The 19,996-nt window shown below is 38.9% G+C and overlaps 1 protein-coding gene across 5 annotated transcripts in view; it reads right to left on the bottom strand.

Annotated features, from left to right (window-relative positions):
- The window catches only part of slc33a1 (solute carrier family 33 member 1), a 70,657-nt gene that overhangs the window by 8,218 nt on the left and 42,443 nt on the right, over nucleotides 1-19,996 (bottom strand). For all 5 annotated transcript variants that reach the window (XM_072572647.1, XM_072572645.1, XM_072572643.1 and 2 more), the window contains 4 exons: nucleotides 14,227-14,420; nucleotides 9,988-10,172; nucleotides 6,395-6,512; nucleotides 12-227 (listed from right to left, as the gene is read on the bottom strand). In XM_072572647.1, coding sequence (XP_072428748.1) covers nucleotides 12-227; nucleotides 6,395-6,512; nucleotides 9,988-10,172; nucleotides 14,227-14,420 — 713 coding nt within the window. The remainder of the gene's footprint in view (nucleotides 1-11; nucleotides 228-6,394; nucleotides 6,513-9,987; nucleotides 10,173-14,226; nucleotides 14,421-19,996) is intronic.

A 19,996-nucleotide genomic window follows, 5' to 3' on the forward strand; every position in this document is an offset into this window, starting at 1 on the left:
TGAAAACTTACTTCAGAACCAATTGCGGATCCACAACTTTGTTCAGGTGCACCAATGCACTTCTTGACTGTAAGTGGGTCCACCAGCCAAAGAGCTAACGTAGCTGGCCAGTTTCCAGCAAGATTGGAAACAGTATTCAATAAAGTCATGTATGTTCCTCCAATTGAAGGGTCACTAATTTTAGCATTAAATGCCATGACTGCGACATACATGCTATAGACAGTCACCTAAAGAAAGCATTTAAAAATCATAGTATCACAATGAACATCTTTTAACTGGAACTTCATAAAAAGTTTCAACTATACTTTCGTCCACAGCTTTGTTTGATGCAAACATTGGAATCACAATTATTTGTAATTGTCATCAGTGCCTTAAATTCACTAACTAAAGGCAAACTGGTCAAGAATTGTGAAAATGTGAAATTCAAGCGGTACTCAGAATAAACAAGACAGATTAGATATTACCAAATGACCTGAATAAATTGTGTCAGCTTAAAATAATAGATAAAATTTATTGTATAGTGTGAAGGATTGCACAGAAGGAGGAAAAAGTAGGAAAAAAAGTAGTTCCCTCAATGGTGCTAAAGGTATAAAATTTAATGAACAGCATGAAAAAAGTTATTCCAGATTACTCTTTAAAGTATAGAAATGGGACAAGCAGTGATTCACGCCAGGGGTTAATTTATTCCATATCTGAGGCAAGTGTTTGAAGTTCAAATAGCATTGGCTAAAAGTTTGAGTTGGAGACTCAACTACAAAGACTGCAATATATTGAGAAACCTGGCATCTTTCTGCTACGAGGCACTTACAGCTCTGAAAGGTTCAGGAGAATGTGACTATGAGTTGGGCAGATAAGGGAATCGGCGAGGGGGGGGGGAGAAAGAGGGGGAAAAAAGAGTGAGGGAACCTCGGCCCTCACAATTGTCCAATAGATTTGAGGTTCATTCAGCTTATTTTAATGAGATTGAAGGCTGAAGGGTGGATGAGGTAACTGATCATCACACCATGAAACAGGAAGCCATTTGAGAGTGAGAAGAGAGGGTGTGAAAAAAGAAATTTGTGATTGTAGGGAACAGTGTAGTAAAGGAGATCTTGACACCATTCTCAGCAGTAAAATGCACAAGTTCAGATAACTGTGTTACCTGTCTGGTGTCAGGGGTCAGGACATCTGCTCATGACTGGAGAGGAACTTGATTTGGAAGTCTTTGTTGTCAATGCAGGTTCCAACAATACAGGCAGGACAAAGAAGCCAGGAGCCAAATTAAGAAACAGAACCTCAAAGGTCATGATCTCTGGTTTATTAGCTAAGCAGTATGCAAACTGGCATAGGGCAAATTAGATTAGGTAAATGAATAGATGCTCAAAGACTGCTGTGGGAGATGTGTGTTCTAGTTCATGGGCCATTTGTACTAGTACTGGAGAGAGCTAACTAACCTATAGTTCCTGTCTTCTGCTCCCTTCCCTACTTAGACAGGGGTGTTACATTGGACAGTTTCCAGACTTCTGGCACTCGGACTGCAATGATTCCTGAAAGATCACCACCAATGCCTCTACTATCTTAACTATTTCTTTAGAACTCCGGAGTGTTATCCATCTGGTCCAGGCTATTTATCCACCTTCAGACCTTTCAGCTTGCACAGCACTTTCTCCTTAGCGATGAGCAGTGTACTCACCTCTGCCCAGACTCTCTCGAAACTGACGTATTGCTGGTATCTTCCACTGACTAATGCCATGTCCACCCTTGCGTTTCTTATCTTCTAGATATCTTAAAAAAAAACTTATAAACTTCTGCTTTACTACTAGCTAGCCTGCACATCATTGGACACTACAGGGCAATTCAGCATGGCCAAAAGTTGAATCCACCTAACCTGCACATCTTTGGACTGTGGGAGAAAAGCATAGCTCTTTAGAGGAAACCCAAATGAGCAAACTCCACACAAGGCTGGAATCGAACAAGGGTCCCTGGCGCTGAGGCAGTAGTGACCTCTGAGCCACCTCCCCTATTACTTATTCTGGAAACTTCATTAACGACTGCTGAGCCATCCCCTCTAACATTTCCTATAATTTTTCACGTAGCTGAACTCACCTGCCCAATATTTAGTTTAAAGCCCTATCCAGGGCCCTAGTTATGCAATTCGCCAAGGCTCTTGTGCCAGCATTCAGGTGAGTCCCATTTCATTGGTACAACTCCCTTCATCTCCAGTACAGGTGCCTACATCCCACAAATTCAAACTTGTTTTTCCAACAATTTTTAAACCATGGATTTATTTCTTCAAGCTTTTTGACCCCGTGCCAATTTGCTTGTGGCTCAGATAGTAATCCAAAGATTACCACCTTTTTGGTTCTGATTTTTAATTTAGCCCCGTCTGCTCATTCCCTCAGAAGAACTTCTTTCCTCTTTTTCTGTGTTGGGGAACTTGATGGGATTAAGTGGAGTCACAGGTAGTTGGATAGTGAAGAAGCTGTTTGGCATGCTTTCCTTTATTGGTCAGAGTATTGAGTACAGGAGTTGGGAGGTCTTGATACGGCTGTACAGGATTGATTAGACGACTGTTAGAATTGCATGCAAGATTCTATCGGAAAGATGTTGTGAAACTTGAAAGGGTTCAGAAAAGATTTACACGAATGTTGCCAGGGTTGGAGGATTTGAGCTATCGAGAGACGTTGAACAGGTTGGGCCTGCTTTACCTGGAGCGTTGGAGGCTGAGGGGTGACCTTATAGATGTTTATAAAATCATGAGGGGCATGGATATGATAAACAGACAAAGTCTTTTCTCTGGGATGGGGGAATCCAGAACTTGAGTGTATAAGTTTAGGGTGAAAGGAGAAAGAAATATTTTTAAAAAAGAGAAACAAAGGGCAACCTTTTCACGCAGAGTGGTAAGTGTAAGGAATGAGCTGCCAGAGGAAGTGGTGGAGGCTAGTACAATTGCAACATTTAAAAGGCATTTGGATGGGTATATGAATAGGAAGGACTGGAGGGATATGAGCCAGGTGCTGGCATGGCACCAGGACCCCCAGGTTAGATTCCTGCCTCAGGCGACTGCCTATATGGAGTTTGCACATTTTGTGTCTGCATGAGTTTCCTTCCACAGTCCAAAGATGTGCAAGTTAGATAAATTGGTCATGCTAAATTGCCCATAATGTTGGGTACATTAGTCAGGGGTAAATATCAGGGTAATGGGTATGGATGGGTTGCTCTTCGAAGGATCGGTGTGGACCTGTTGGGCCAAATGGCCTGTTTTCATACTGTAGGGAACCTAATCTAATCATTGGTCATCATCTTTCTGGAACAGTTCATATGAATTGGAAGGTAACCCCACTATTAAAAAAAAATAGGGAATTACAGACCAGTTAATCTGACATCAGTGATAGGGTAAATGCTAGATTCTATTCCAGACAATTTAAAAGCAGGGCACGTAGAAAAAAGTGACAGGATTGGAGACTCAGCATTGATTTACAAAGGAAAATCACGCTTGACAAATCTAGAATTTAGTAGAGTTGACAAGGGAGAACCAGTCGATATGCTTTACTTGAACTTTCAGAAGTACTTTTGATAAGGTCCCACATAACATGTAACATTAAAGCACATTGGATGGGGGTAGTGTACTGACGTAGTCAGAGAACTGGTTGGCTGACAAGAAACAAAAAGTAGGAATAACCGGGGCTTTTTCTGAGCTTGGTATCACATGGATCAGTTCTCAGAGCCAAGCTATTCACAATATAAAATTAATGATTTTGATGACAGAACTAAATGTAATATCAAGTTTGGAGAAGATTTGTAGCCTAGGTTGAGGTTCTGGATTTAAGTTTGCTCACTGAGCTGGAAGGTTCTTTTTCAGACATTTCGTCACCATACTAGGTGACATCATCAGTGAGCCTTTGATGAAGCACTAGTGTTATGGCCCACTTTCTATTTAGGTGTTAAGTTTTTTTTGGGCTGGTGATGTCATTTCCTGTTCTTTTTCACAGAGGGTGATAGATGGGATTCAAATTGATGTGTTTGTTGATAGAGTTCTAGCTGGAATGCCATGCTTCTAGAAATTCTCATGTGCGTCTCTGGCTGTGTTGTCCCAGTCAAAGTGGTGTCCTTCCCCATTTGTATGTCAGGATACTAGCGATAGTGGGTTGTGTCTTTTTGTGTGACAAGTTGATATTCATATATCCTGGTGGTTAGCTTTCTGCCCGTTGTCCACTGTAGTGTGTGTGTTCCACTTCTTGCAAGGTATTTTGTAAATGATGTTCATTTTGCTTGTTGTCTGTATAGGGTCTTTTAAGTTCATTAGCTGCTATTTTAGTGTTGGTGGATTTGTGGCCTACCATGATGCCAAGAGGTCTGAGTAGTCTTGCAGTCAATTTTGAGATGTCTTTGATGTAGGGGAGAGTGACTAGGGTTTCTGGATATGTTTTGTCTGCTTGCTTGGGTTTGTTGCTGAGAAATCGGTGGACTGTGTTCATCGGGTACCCGTTCTTTTTGAATATGCTGTATAGGTGGTTTTCTTCTGCTCTTTGTAGTTCCTCTATGCTGCAGTGTGTGGTGGCTCGTTGAAGTAACGTTCTAATGCAGCTTCGTTTGTGGGTGTTGGGATGGTTGCTAATGTAGTTCAGTATTTGGCCCATATGTGTTGTTTTCCTGTAGATGCTGGTTTGAAGTTCCCCACTGACTGTATGCTGTATTGTGACATCTAGGAATGGCAGTTTGTTGTGGTTTTCCTCCTCTTTTGTGAATTTTACACCTGTAAAGGTATTATTGATGATCTTGAAGGTTTCCTCTAATTTGTTTCATTTAGAGATGACAAAGATTTCATCCATGTAGCAGACCCAAAGTTTGGTTTGGATGGTTGGCAGAGCTGTTTGTTAGAGTCTCTGCATTGCTGCCTCTGCTAAGAATCCTGGTATTGGAGATCCCATGGGTGTTCCATATGTTTGTCTGTAGGTTAACTTGCATTAGAAAATTAAGGAGGGTGCCGAGATATTTCCTCTTATGGGTAACTCTCGAACTAGAGTTCTTTATTTAAAAGTCAGGACCTACCAATTTTAAATAGAGATGAGGTGTTTTTCTGCTGAGGGTTGAGTGTCTTTGGAAATCTCTTCTTGAAAAAGTAGTGGAAGCAGGGTCCTTTTTAAGGTTGAGGTAGATAAATTTTTGTTAAGCAAGGGGTGAGAGATTCAGGTATAGGCAGGAATGTGGTTTTGAGGTTTGAATCAAATCAGCCACAATCTTATTGAATGGTGGAGCAGACTCGAGGGGCTGAACAGATTACTCCTGCTCCTAACTTGTATGTTCATATGAAATAGCTTTATTTTACTAATAATTAAAATAGGCCAGAAATATTTCTAATGAACATGCTACTTTGCTCTCCATCTACTTTTTCTATGCTCATTTGTGAAGTTCTTCCTATTTGAACTCCCCATTTGAAATAAAGTAAGCAATAAACTAACTTGAAGTAGCATATAATACAGCTTAACTGGGTGACATGATGCACGAGGGGCAATAAATATGAATTTTCTCTCTTCTTTTGGATAAGGTTAAGATGATTTACAGATTTACCTTCATGCATATCTCTCTAGTGAAACACAGAAGTCATTACATACGCTAAACCCATACTGACTTTGATTAATGTACAAGCACCGGTTATTAATCTATGTCTAGATAGGAATTGCCTTTGCCTGGATTGAAATGTCAATCCAACTGCTTGTTCAATTGTATTTTGAACTAGGCCTCACTAAGTAAACCATTAGAAAAACTAACATTTTTTACATCAGTTCACAAACGATAACCAAACTCTATTTATAGAATTCAGACCACCAATTGCAGTTAAATCTTTTTCTTTTCAGAAACCCTACAATATGGAAAAAGGCCCTTCGGCCTAACAAGTCCACACCGGCCCTCTGAAGAGTAACCCACCCAGACCCATTCCTCTACTCTATTATCCTATATTCAGCCCTGAGTAACACACCTAACCTGCACATCTTTGAATTGTGGGAGGAAATCAGAGCACCCAGAATAAATCCACACAGACACTGGACAATGTGCAAACTCCACACAGACAGTCGCCAGAGGCTGAAATCAAACCTGGGTCCCTGGAGTTGTGAGGCAGTAGTGCTAACAACTGACCCACCATACCGACCAATATATGGTAGGAGAGCAACAGAACCATATTGGAACCACAATCTTCAGTTCTAATTTTCTATTCCAAGCCAGGGTACTGCATGTTAGCAACCACTTTGGAAAAAGATGACAGTAGACACGGCTCTAAGGTTCAGATACTGTCTGAAATAAATTCACTTGTTCTCAGAAAAGAGACACCATTCAATATAAATAAAAATGTACATTTTTCATTCGCAATTCTGGTTCTAAGAACTTAATACTTATACTGAATACACTTACTCACCTGATGCAAGGCATAACTGAACAGCAGTACTCCATAATAATAAACAGGAAACTCTGTGCCCTGCTTCACTGTAGGAGTCCAAAAAACCAGTAAAGCAAATATCATACCCATAAATAACCTACGAAGAAAGTACTATTTTAATTAAAATCATAAAATTTTGCATACAATGTTGCAGCAAATATAAAAACATTAACAAAATTACATTGCTACTGTAATGGTTCACGAAGTCAAAGCCTAGCTTGCACATAACTTTATATTCCATTTCAAACACAATAACGTGTTCAAGTGAATATGCTATAATTATAAACTTAAATTTAGTAGATGTGGAATATTCATTTTTAATATAGTGATATATGATTAATTTATTTTATAGAATACATCATGGCTCATGTTTCATTCGCAATTCTGGTTCTAAGAACTTAATACTTATACTGAATGCACTTACTCACCTGATGCAAGGCATAACTGAACAGCAGTACTCCATAATAATAAACAGAAACATTCTGCAGAAAGATTTGATGCAAAAAGCTAAACCGGACAATGGATTTGGGATTTTCCCTATCTCTTATTGTAAATTTGATCAATGATCTGTCAAATATTCATTCATACCATTTTCGCTGACACTACTGAAGAATATCAGGCAAATAACCATAGAAATTCCAGGTCAATTTATGTTCCCCCAATGGTGTAAGACGACACATCAATATAAGACTAAAAAAATTATATTACAAGATGTGTTTAACATCTTGTTTTGTTAGTTATACTAAAAGGCTGTTACTATTCAGCAATAGTATGATTGCTCCAGTAACCATTTGATGAGAATTGTTCATGGTTGAGGAATACTTTGTTGACTCAAGATGTCTGAAACAAATTCATTAGTTCTCAGAAAAGAGACACACCATTCAATAGAAATAAAAAAAATGTACGTTTAATTAGCAATTCTGATTTTAAGAACTTAAAGACAGAATAGAACAATAAAAATTAAGGACTCTAAAACTGTATTTTGGACTGATCTTCAAGTTATCAATCCTTGTGATTGTCAGGAGACTGTGCCAGGTGAGGTTGTGGCCAAGAATCATAATTCAGATCTAGTTACGCATTAAATGTTACCACAAGAGTTATAGCCTTTTTTCCTAAACTTTAATGATGACTAGTTAAGTCTGCAGTTACAATTTATTCTGGTCATTGTAACCCTTTGGCTTTCTGCAATTACCTATGTATTGGGCAGATAAAGACAGACTTCATAGGTGTGTAAGAAAATATTGGTAAGCAATTTGAAATATTCAGAATCATACAAAATTATGATCAATTCCTCTCTTAACACCAAAAATAACAAGCTTTCAAAGAAGCTCAATTAGAATATTTGCAGCAGACCACATTTTTGAGCTGGAAAAGAGATAAAATAATTGTTGTAGCCAATATTCCACAGCATTGCCTTCTGATTCATGAACATTCTTTTAGAACAGTAGGGTGAACTATATACAAAATCAGGATGGGTATAGCTGACCACTCTTAAATCAGTATATTTTTATTTACCAAGTGTCACTATAACATTTGATCACTAATATAACTCAAGTCTGGTTTACCCAAAATAAAAATTCTTTAAAAAGTTAATTCAAAGTGCATTATGGAGAAAAAATGGAAGAGATTTTAAGTCACTCAAATCTCATTCACTTAGAGCAGTGCTTTACAAGTACATTTTTTTCATTGTGACTTCATTTTGATTCTCCAGAGGTTAAGATCCTGTATTATTGAAAGATTTGTGAAAAAGATCAACGAGAAGAGATAAATTGGAGCTCCATAGCAGTCACTGCTGCAGTGGTGTCCACATTAAACTGTAGGCTGGCAATTCATCTGGGGGCCTCAACCAACAGTTTAGGAAGTCTGCCCACTGCCCTTCTCAATTCAGCAATTTCTAAAAATCTTAGAATATAAACAACAAAAGGGAACATGTAGTTAACATATTTTCCTCCTTGGGTAATTTACTGAGCCAAAATTGGTTAGTGAAGTTTTGCATCTGAATTGTACATTACAAAATAGTCAATTTTTACTTGATCAAATTTTACAAAATTTACCCTCTGGCATTTATAGAGTCATAGAGTCTTAGAGATGTACAGCATGGAAACAGACCATTCAGTCCAACCTGTCCATGCCGACCAGATATCCCAATATCTACCTGTGACTCCACTTTCAAGGAGCTATGAACCTGCACTCCAAGGTCTCTTTGTTCAGCAACACTCCCTAGCATCTGACCATTAAGTGTATAAGTCCTGCTAAGATTTTCTTTCTCAAAATGCAGCACCTCGCATTTATCTGAATTAAACTCCATCTGCCACTTCTTAGCCCATTGGCCCATCTGGTCCAGATCCTGTTGTAATCTGAGGTAACCCTCTTCGCTGTCCACTACTCCTCCAATTTTGGTGTCATCCGCAAACTAAAAAAGGAGCAGAAACGGCTTGGACTAAAGAGAAATATTATAGCTTATCATGAAATAGATAGTAATTTAACTATAAGAAATGGGATTGAGTACAGATATGAAATTAGGATGATTTCTGGTACCCACAGAGGGTGATAATGTTTGTAAACAGCTTCTTGGACTATGTAGGCATCAAATGCAGACACAAATGTTTCATGCAAGAAGGATCTTGATCAGATGGGCCAATAGGCTGAGAAGTGGCTGATGGAGTTTAATTTTGATAAATGTGAGGTGCAGGACTTATATACTTAATAGGAAAGCAGGACTTATACACTTAATGGTAACGTCCTAGGGAGTGTTGCTGAACAGAGAGACCTTGGAGTGCAAGTTCATAGGTCCTTGAAAGTGGAGTCACAGGTAGATAGGATAGTGAAGATGGCATTTGGTATGCTTTCCTTTATTGGTCAGAGTACTGAGTACAGGAGTTGGGAGGTCACGTTGCAGCTGTACAGGACATTGGTTCGGCCACTGTTGGAATATTGCATGCAATTCTGGTCTCCTTCCTATCGGAAAGATGTTGTGAAACTTGAAAGGGTTCAGAAAAGATGTACAAGGATGTTGCCAGGGTTGGAGGATTTGAGCTATAGAAAGAGGCTGAACAGGCTGGAGCTGTTTTCCCTGGAGTGTCGGAGGCTGAGGGGTGACCTTATAGAATCACGAGGGGCATGGACAAAGTCTTATCCCTGGGGTCAGGGAGTCTAGAACTAGAGAGCATAGATTTAGGGTGAGAAGGGAAAGATATAAAAGAGACCTAAGGGGCAATGTTTTCATGCAGAGGGTGGTATGTATATGGAATGAGCTGCCAGAGGAAGTGGTGGAGGCTGGTACAATTGCAACATTTAAAAGGCATCTGGATGGGTATATGAATAGCAAGGGTTTGGAGGGATACGGGCCGGGTGCTGGCAGTGGGACCACATTGGGTTGTGATATCTGGTCAGCGTGGACAAGTTGGACCGGAGGATCTGTTTCTGTGCTGTACATCTCTAGGACTCAATAATTGCTACAGAGGTGTAAAAAGAAACATTTACTATGGTTCTGTAGATTGGAACAATGTGCAGCATAGAACAAAAAAAGTGTACATCAGATCCATCTTCTTCCAAACAGAAAGATACTTTACCTAAATGGCATTGTCCAGTAAAAAACATTCAGAGGTTTTCGACCTGCTGTGTATTTACTTATCACAAATGGCAATAATATTTGCAGAGGAACCATAGGCACTGCAAGGAGAGCCAACTGCTCTTTAGGCACACCCAATTCAACCAACTTCAATCCAGTTACTCCATCTGCAGCTGCAAATCCAATCTGTAAATATATATGTTAATTGAAACATAAGATAACTTCTGTTGTTTACAAAAATGTTTTCTGCAGATTTAAGATAGCATTTGTCAACTTGCAATGCATTCTAACTGAAAATGAATTTTCCCCAAATTAAGCAGTCAATGTGTCAAAGATTTTAGAGGCACAATTTAAGAACTTGATTACAGCTGACCACACAGAGACATTATGTCACTGCAAAATATTTAATCAACAATTGCTCATATTCTGTTCAGCTTTTTATAAAATTTACCCAGCTGTCTAATGATACCAGCAAATTTGCCATGACAGATCACTCGTCAATCATTATGCAATTATTATAGAATTAAATTTGCTTGCTAATGATAACATTGAAAAAAACTGCAGACGTTATTGATTTTGCAGAAACTTTCATTACAATTTATCAGCCCAACATAATTTCAATAATGGAATATATTGAGGTAAACTTTGATCAAGATCTTGAGATCAGATACATAAATCTTTAATATACTATGTACAGATACAAAACAAGGCCTTTATTCCTAGAGGACTGCAATACAGTGAGGTAGAAATCATGTTTCAACTGTACAAAGTTCTGGTTAGACTACATCAGGATAGTAGGAATGGACCATTCAGCCCACTGACATCGTTGTGTCAATCCATTAGATTAGAGTTGATCATATATATCTATGCCACTTTTTTGACCATCTCTGTATCCCTCAATGTAATTAATCCCCAGAAATCTATTGATTTTTGTATTGAACCTACTCAATGATTGAGGGCCCAAGTTCACTTGAGTACAGAGTTCTGAAGATTCACCACCCTATGTGAAGAAATTTCTCCTCCTCATTCTCTATTTTAATGACCTACCCCATATTCTGAGATTATGTCCCCTAATTTTAGACTCACTAGCCTCACTAAATCTTATCTCCATTCACCCAGTCATGCCATGTAAGAATTTTATAAATTTCAATGAGGTCACTCACTCCTTCATTCTTTGTAACTCCAAAATACAGACCAAGTTGTCTCAATCACTCCTCATTAAATAATTCCAAGGATTAATCTGATGAACCTCTGTTGCAGTCCCTCTCCAGTATATCCCGCCTTAAATATTGTACATAATACTCCAGAGGAGGTCTAGCCAAGGTTCTATATAATTCCAGCGAGATATTTTTATTGGGTGTACTCATGGGAATAACATTCTGGAAAGGATTTATTGATTTTGGATGTAGTGTAGCATAGATTTACGAGACTGATACTTTAATCCTTATAGTTCAGGTATGATGAGAGATTACACAAAGCAGAGCATGTATTCCTTGAAATTTAGAATATTAAGGGGTGACTTCAAAGTTTTCAAGAATATTAAAAGGATAGATAAGTTAGATAAAGAGAAACATTTTGTTAGTTGTGCAGTTTAAGATTAGTGGTGTAGTCTAAAATTTACATCCAGACCTTTCAGGTGTAAAGTAGAAGGCACTTCTATACACAGGGTAGAAGAAGTTTGGATGTTTCGTCCAAAAATTTATGTGAAATCATTTGATTATTAAATCTATAAAACTCAGATTTTAAATTAAGATATTAAAGGATACACAGCAAATTTGCAAAGATAGGGTTAACTTGTAAATCAACCACAATCTCAGTGAATGGTAGAAAAAGCACAAGGGCTAAATAGCCTAAGTGGTTCCTATAGTTGTGTTATTGCCATCAAATAAAGTCCCTGTTTCTTAGGCTTCTGGTAATATCTGACATTAATCCTTCAGTCAGGTAGTTCTGGAACAGCTTTAAATGGTTTTGAAATCATGGGCCTACAGTCTACAATGGAACCAATCAAGAATACACTCCCTACATACAAGTGTATTTACAGACAACAAAGTTGACAGTAAATATTTTCTGTTAATGCTTGCCACACGGCCAACAAGGCGACATCTGATATTGGGGATTGTGGAACCAATGACATAGGAAGGGAAAAGGATGAGATTCTGAAGGGAGAATATTGTTAGGCCAGAATCTAAAAAGGAGGTCCTAGAGATTTGTAATATCTAGATTACTCCTGGTGCTACGAGCTTGTGAGGGTAGAAATAGGAGGATAGAGCAGGTAATTGCATGGCTGAGGAGCTGATATACGGGAGAAGGATTCACATTTTTGGATAATTGGAATCGCTTCTGGGGTAGAAGTGACCAGTACAAGAACGATAGATTGCACCTGAGTTGGAAGGGATCTAATATACTGGCAGGGAGATTTGCTAGAGCTGCTCAGGAAGATTTAAACTAGTAAGGGTGGGGGGGGGCGGTGTTTGGGACCCAGGGAGATCGTGAGGAGAGAGATCAATCGGAGACTGGTAGGAAAAGAAGTGAGTCAAACAGTCAGGGCAGGCAGGGACAAAGCAGAGAACAAGGTAAGACTAATCAATTAAACTGCATTTATTTCAATGCGAGAGGCCTAACAGGGAAGGCAGATGAACTCAGGGCATGGTTAAGAACATGGGACTTGGATATCATAGCAATTACAGAAACGTGTATCAGGGATCAATAGGACTGGCAGCTTAAATGTTCCAGGATACAAAGGCTACAGGAAGGACGGAAAGGGAAACGAGAGGAGGGGGAGTGGCGCTTTTGATAAAGGATAGCATTACAGCTGTATGGAGGGAGGATATTCCTGGAAATACATCCAGGGAAGTTATTTGGGTGGAACTGAGAAATATAAAGGGTTTGGGATTACCACCTTTCTTAAACAGTAGAACCATGTTAGCCAACCTCCAGTCTTCCGGTACCTCACCTGTGACCTTATTGGGATTATATTATTAGTCAGCGGGAAATTGAGAAACAAATTTGAGAGATGATCTCAGTTATCTGTAAGAATAATAGGGTGGTTATGGTAGGGGATTTAACTTTCCAAACATAGACTGGGACTGCCATAGTATTAAGGGTTTAGATGAGAGGAATTTGTTAAGTGTGTACAAGAAGGTAAAATTACAGAAGATTATTGGGAACACCCTTAAAGTTTCCAGCAGTTGTATTTTAACCACTGTCAATGAAGTACCTCAGTTCACTATGTTTACACAAAATATTAATGGTATGGTCAAAAAGTGCATCCCACTTATACAAACAAAACATTATCTGAAACAAGAAATACTTTTAAAAAGGTATAAACTTTTGTTTCTCACTGTAGATATTGGCTTGGAGTTTCAGTTATTTTGTGCAAATCACTCAATATAAAAAAAATTGAAAAATTTTAAATTCAAATTATTCAGTGGAAATTCAATTTCTGTAATATTTTACGCAACTTTAAAATACATTTACTAAAAGTTGCCTGTCACAAAACTGTTGCACTTTTCAAAAGTGAATTACTTGATACAGGTTGCTGTTAACTGCTTGCATTTGCCGGCTTCAAATTAAGCTGTCAATTAAAGGCAAAATGCTGTGAATGTTGAAATCTGAAACAAGTGCAGAAAATGCTGGCAAAGCTCAACAGGTCTGGCAGTGCCTATAGAGAGAGAAACAGACTTGAAATTTTGAGTCCAATATGACACTTAGTCCTCTTCCATTCTGAAGTCATGCCAGACTCAAAACATTACCATGATTCTGTTCTTCACAGATGCTGTCAGATCTCCAGAGTTTCTTTAGCACTGTCTGCGTCTGTTTCAAATTAAGATTTTCTTTTAGTGCAAGGACAGTAATAGGCACATTTTGAAAGCTTTTGATTTTTTAAAAATCAAGCAGCTGATTGCTGTACACTGATGCAACAAGATGATTCTGTATAGCAAAAACCAATACCAGTGAACACTGACATTTATCAAAAGTAAAAACTAATCTCGCTCAAAGTTTGAGCATAGCAATTTTAAATTCTTCAAATTAAAAGCAAGTCTAATTCATAAATAAAAACAGTAATGAGTAATTGACATTTATTTAGGAATAAAATGATTAAATGGTTAAGAATGATTATTTCTAGCATTAATACGGCAAAGTAGATTTACCAAACTGCACCAAGTTACCAAATATATTAAGGAGTATTTGCATTATCGCTTTCAAGATTGTTCATGATATTTAAGTTAAATCAGCTTACTTTTGCTGTTAGCAACATGATGCAGAAATTTAAGATGGCAGGCATCTTTATTATACATATGAGCGACTTGTAGGTTTCCTTGATTCCTTGCTGAGGGGCATCATGCAATGATGTTTGTCTCAAGTTTTCCTTTTTAAGCACTGTAACCAAGGTTGTCGTCACCAAGAAAATTATTCCCCAGAAGAACAGAAAACCTAAAAGAAATTAAAATAAACATGCGAAAAATCTAAAATTTTTATGTAGAAAATGTGGATGAGATGACAAAAATCTGTACAATTACATTGTTTTCACTCTAAAACTAGATAGTCAGGTCCTATCTCCTTTCTCGGTCATATCCAGTGTACGCCAGTTAAAGAAAATCTATCCAATTTCTACAAAGGAACTACAGAGAAGATTCAAAGCTCTCAGGACAGCTAGTTACCAATTAATGTTGTATGTGAAAAAAAGGTCCTTTATTTAAAATTGGCTTAAGAATTGAGATGACACTTAAATAGAAATTGATATTCAATCTTGTATAATGTCATAGAATCAGAAGCTTGACAAGGAGGCCATTTCACCTATCAGGTCAACACTGATTCTTTTAAAGAACAATTCAGCAAGCTCTTCACACCCATTCTTATATCCCTGCAAGTTTTCTCCCAAGTATTTATCCAATTATCTTTTGAAGGCTACTATTGAATCAGAATCCACCACCCTACTAACAATGCAATTTGAATCCTAATAGCTCATTGTATTAAAAAAAACTAATTGTGTATTTGTATTTTGCCAATTACTTTAAATCTATTTGCTTGATCTATCAAACCTACCTGCCACTGGTAACCAATTCCTTAATTTACACTTTTATTTAAAATTTCATTATTTTAACCACTTCTAACAAGTCTCTTTGTTTGCTCCAAGGGGAACAACTCAACTTCTGCAGTCTATTCATGTCTCAACTCCATAAACCAATAAAACGTTTTCTGTACTCTTCTGAAATTACTCTCTAATTGGTAATCTAGATGTTTAAATAACCAAAACATGAGAAAATTCTTTATCAAAATTAAGAGTGATATATCTGATTCCGAGATCACACTTGGGGAAGAAGATGATCGCAGGAAGGGGTGGGTGGGGTACTGCCATTTTCACTTGGTTTTCACTTCTTTTCAACTGCAAGTCTCGATGTGGTCAACGCCTTCCTGATGCTTCTTCTCCATTTTGAATGGCCTTGGGCCAGTGATTCCCTGGTGTACATAGGAATGCTGCACTTCACCAGTGAGACCTCGAGAGTATCACTAAATTGATTTATCTGTCACCTGGGGCTTGCCTGCCATTTCAGAGCTGGGAGTATATCACATGCTGGGGAGTTTAGTGTTGGTAATGTGGATGATGTGCCCAGTCAAATGCAATCGATTTAGGGTGGTCATTGCCTCGATGCTAGGGATGACAGCTTGGTTGAGGATGCTGGTGTTGGTGTATCCTTCTTTCCAGTGGATTCATAGGATCTTCTGCAGGCAGCACTGGTGGTACTGCTCCAGTGCCTTGAGCTGCCTGTAGACATTTCACATCTCAGAGCCATATAGAAGTGCGGGAACCACCACAGCTCTGAAAACCATGAGCTTGGTGTCGGACCTAATGTTGTTCCTCAAACATCCTTTTCCTTAGGTGCCAGAAGTCTGCGCTAGCACAGGTGATGCTGGATATCTTCATCAATGGCTGCATTGGCTGATAGAACACTCAAGGTATTGGAAGTGGTCAGTGTTCTAGACCTCCCTTTGGACATTGATGATCAGGTGTTCACTCCACAATGCCTGGCCAGGTTGGCCCATCTTGAGGATGTTCAGGGTGAGACACCCATGCTCTCATATGCCTCCATAAAGGTGCTGACGATAGTCTAGAGTACATCCTCTGAGATTGCACACACACAAGCATTATCTGTGTACTTCAGCTCGATGACATTGGTTGGGGTGAATTTGGTTTTGGCTTAAAGGCAGTGTAGGTTGAGTAATTTCCTGCTGGTCCTTTAAGTTAACTCCACTCCAGCAGGGAGCTTGTCAGTGGTGAGGTGAGCTAATCAACAATATTGGGTGATGACGCAGCCCTGCTTGAGTTTGGGTGGGATGCTCTTTAAAGCATTGATGTGGACCCAAATGGCCTCTTTCCACACTGTAGGGCTTCTACGATTCTTTGACACCAAAAAGGGGAATGGGTTCATGGTGGAGCCATTTGTCATTACCACACCTTCCCATATCGTTGTGGAGCTGGCAAAAGATGCTGACAAATCAAAGCGGAGATGGATAGTCTTCCCAATCGATGGTGTCAAAGGCCTTTATAACATCAAAGACGACCACGTATAGGGATAAATTCTTTTTGCATTTCTCCTGCAGCTGTCGTACAGTGAAAATCATGTCTGTTGTGCCTCTCAGTGGCCTAAAGCCACACTCTGATTCCAGGAGGATTTCCTCAGCCACACAGAGAAGGACCTTGGCGATGACTTTTCCAATAGTTCTCCTGTAGTTATCGTGGCCGGACTTGTTCCCTTTTTTGAAAATGCTCATTACTGTGGCATTTCAGAGCTCTTCAAGAATTCTCTCCTCTTTCCAGATAAGGCAGACAAGGGCATGTGGCTGTAAAAGAAGCTCTATGCCCAGACATTTCGGTGCCTCAGCAAGGATATCCATCTCCTCTAGCCACCTTGTTGTTCTTAAACCGGTGGACACTTCCAGGCAACATAAAAACAGAATTAAAAACCTCTATATGAGAAAAATATTAATCTTTTTGACAAATGTAGGTCCTTTACAACCAGAAAAAGAGGAAGTTATAGTGGGGAACAAAAGAGATGGCAAATCAATTAAATACATATTGGTTCTCTCTTCACAAAAGGAGGACACTATGCCCCAAAAATGTTGGGGAATACAAGGTCCAGTCAGAGGGGGAAACTGAAGGAAAATCAGCATTAGTAAGGAAATAGATGGGAATCAAAGGCTATTAAATAGTCAGGGCCCAATAATCTACATCCCACAGTACATGAATTGGCCCTCAAAATAGTGAATGCATTGGTACTTATCTTTCAAGATTTTACAGACTCTGGAAGAGCTGCTACGACTTAGAGATAGCTAATGTTGAGAGAAAAAAAAATAGACCGGTAGGCCTCACATCAACAATAGGGAAAATGCTGGAGCTCATTACAAAAGAATTCATGGCAGAGCACTTGGAAAACAGTGGTAGAATTTGACAAACTCAGCATGAATTTACAAAAGGGAAATCATATTTGACAAATCGACCAGAATTTTTCAAGGATACAATTAGTAGAGCTGATAGCTAGAAGTTTTGATAAGGGGGAGTCAATGGATGTGGTTTACGTGGATTTGGAGAAGGCCTTTGATTAAGTCCAACATAAGAGGTTAGCATGCAAAACAGAGATTGGGGTAGTGTACTGACATGAATAGAGAACTGATTAGCAGACAGGAAACAATAAATGGGTCATTTTCAGAGTGGTAGTCAATGACTATTGGGATACTGCAGGGCTTAGTGCATAGACCCCAACAATTCATAATATAGAGAATAATTTTGGATGAAGAAATGAACTGCAATACATCTAGATTTGCAGCTGACACAAAGCTGGGGTGGGGCATGTGGAGAGGAGGAGGAGAGTGAACTATGGAGAATGCAGAAATTCCTCAGTGTGATTTGGACAAATTAAGTGAACAAATGCAGGGCAGATGAAGTCTGATATTGATAAATGTGAGGCGATCCATTATGGAAGCAAAAGCAGGAAGGTATTTTATTAGCTGAATGTCAATAGATTGGGAAATGGGGAGCTGCAATAACTTTGTTTCCATGATTGGTGTACAAGAATACTTAAGTGTGGAGGTGCAGTAGGCAGCAGATATGATGGTAGCCTTCATAGCAAGAAGATTCAAGTACAAGTGCAGGGATATTGTGCTGCAATTGTACAGGGCCATTGTGAGATCATACCTGGAGCAATGTGGGCAGTTTCACTTTCCTTATCTGAGGAAGGATATTCTGACGACAGAGACAGTGGAATGAAGGATTACCCCAGCTCGATTCCTGGATGGCACAACTCACATAAGGAAAGACTGACTGAAGTTCAGAAGAATGAGGGGGAATCTCTTTGAAACTTATAAAATTCCAACAGGACTAGACAGGGTGAATACAGCAAGGATGTTCCTGATAACTAGGAAGCCCAGAACCAGGGGTCACAGTTGAAACATACAGGGTAGGTCATTTAGCTCCAAGATGAGAAATTTCTTCACCCAAACAGTAGCAAATTTGTGGAATTCTCTACCACAGAAAGCAGTTGAGACAAAACATTGAATATTTTCAATGAGTTAAATATAGTTCTTAGGGACAGAGAAATCAAAGGATATGGGAAGAACGCAGAAATTCGATACCAAGCTGGATGATCAACCATGAGGTGTATTGAATGATGGATGGCCGAATAGCCTGCTCCTGCTCCAATTTTCTACATTTTATTTAGGAGACCAAACTTTGCAGAGACCTCCAGATGTGGTCTCAATGTCTTGTACAGCTGCAGTACTTTTTCCTTTACAATAAATATTACATTTATCTTCCTAATAAGATTAGTATGCAGGTGCAAAAGTTGTGTGATTCAAAACACCCAGATCTCTCTGTAATCTCTCATGACTTTAACAAAATCAACATCAACTGCCCTGTACTTATCCTCGCTTTCTGTTACCTCAACAAAAGCTAAAATCGAGTTAGACAAACAAAATGTTTCCAAAACAAATCCTTGCTCGCTTTTCTTCAAAACTACGTTTTGTCCAAGTGGCTGTTATTTCCCTTGAATTGTTATTGAAAATTTCCCCACTGTGAATATTAAATTGATTGGCTGTAAATGCCAGGTTATTACTTCCCATGTTTTGAGAAACTGTTTATGTTTTGCAATTCTCCAGACCTTGTGCATCACCAGGATTAAGAGTTTGAAATGAAATGTCCATTATCCAATGTGTTTTATGGGGTTAGAATGGACACAAGATCGCCAAGGCCAGTCTATACTTAAAGCATTCTTCAAATTGAAATGGAAACGGTGTTAAATTGGATAGAATACTGTAGACTCAAGCGAAGGAGTTCCTGGCTTAGGATTTTCTTGTATATCCTCTCCATCTTTGTGTTACACTTGCTTTCAAATGAGGCCGCACAGTTTTTAAAACTTTGTTGTGGGTGAACTTCTTCCAGAACTCCAAACTAAATGAAACCTGCAGAGTCTCTTTGTAGCATTTCCTTTGACCACTACAAGATCACACAAGTGCTCCACAAAAGATTCACTTTGGAAGTGAATATCAGGCTTTCTAGATACATGAACCAACCTAACTCCGTTGTGACTATCTCAATATCGAGTAGATCCTTGGCACATCAGCTGACATGAGAACCTCAATATCTAGTGTTTTGCCCTGCCTTCCAATCTTCAGAAGATTTTGAAGGCAGCTTAATGAGTTGGTTGATCTTAACAAGACAGGTTCAGTATCCAAGTCTCTCATGCGTAGAGCAATGTGAGTAGGACCATTGCTCTATTGATGTTCAGTTTAGTAGACAGATTTACACTTCTTCATTCTTAGATCAATGTTTGAAGTCTGCTGAATGCCAGCAAACCAACAGCTCAAATCATTAGCTGACAGAAAATTGTGAAGTACATCCTTGGAGACCTTGGTTCTCACCCAGAATCATCTCAAATTGAGCAGTTTCCTGTTCATGTAATATCTGATATCAGTGCAAGGATCATAATAATAGAACAATTTGGACAGCATCGCAG

The sequence above is a fragment of the Chiloscyllium punctatum genome, chromosome 6 (assembly GCF_047496795.1).
Source record: "Chiloscyllium punctatum isolate Juve2018m chromosome 6, sChiPun1.3, whole genome shotgun sequence".
In the NCBI taxonomy this organism is placed as follows: domain Eukaryota; kingdom Metazoa; phylum Chordata; class Chondrichthyes; order Orectolobiformes; family Hemiscylliidae; genus Chiloscyllium; species Chiloscyllium punctatum.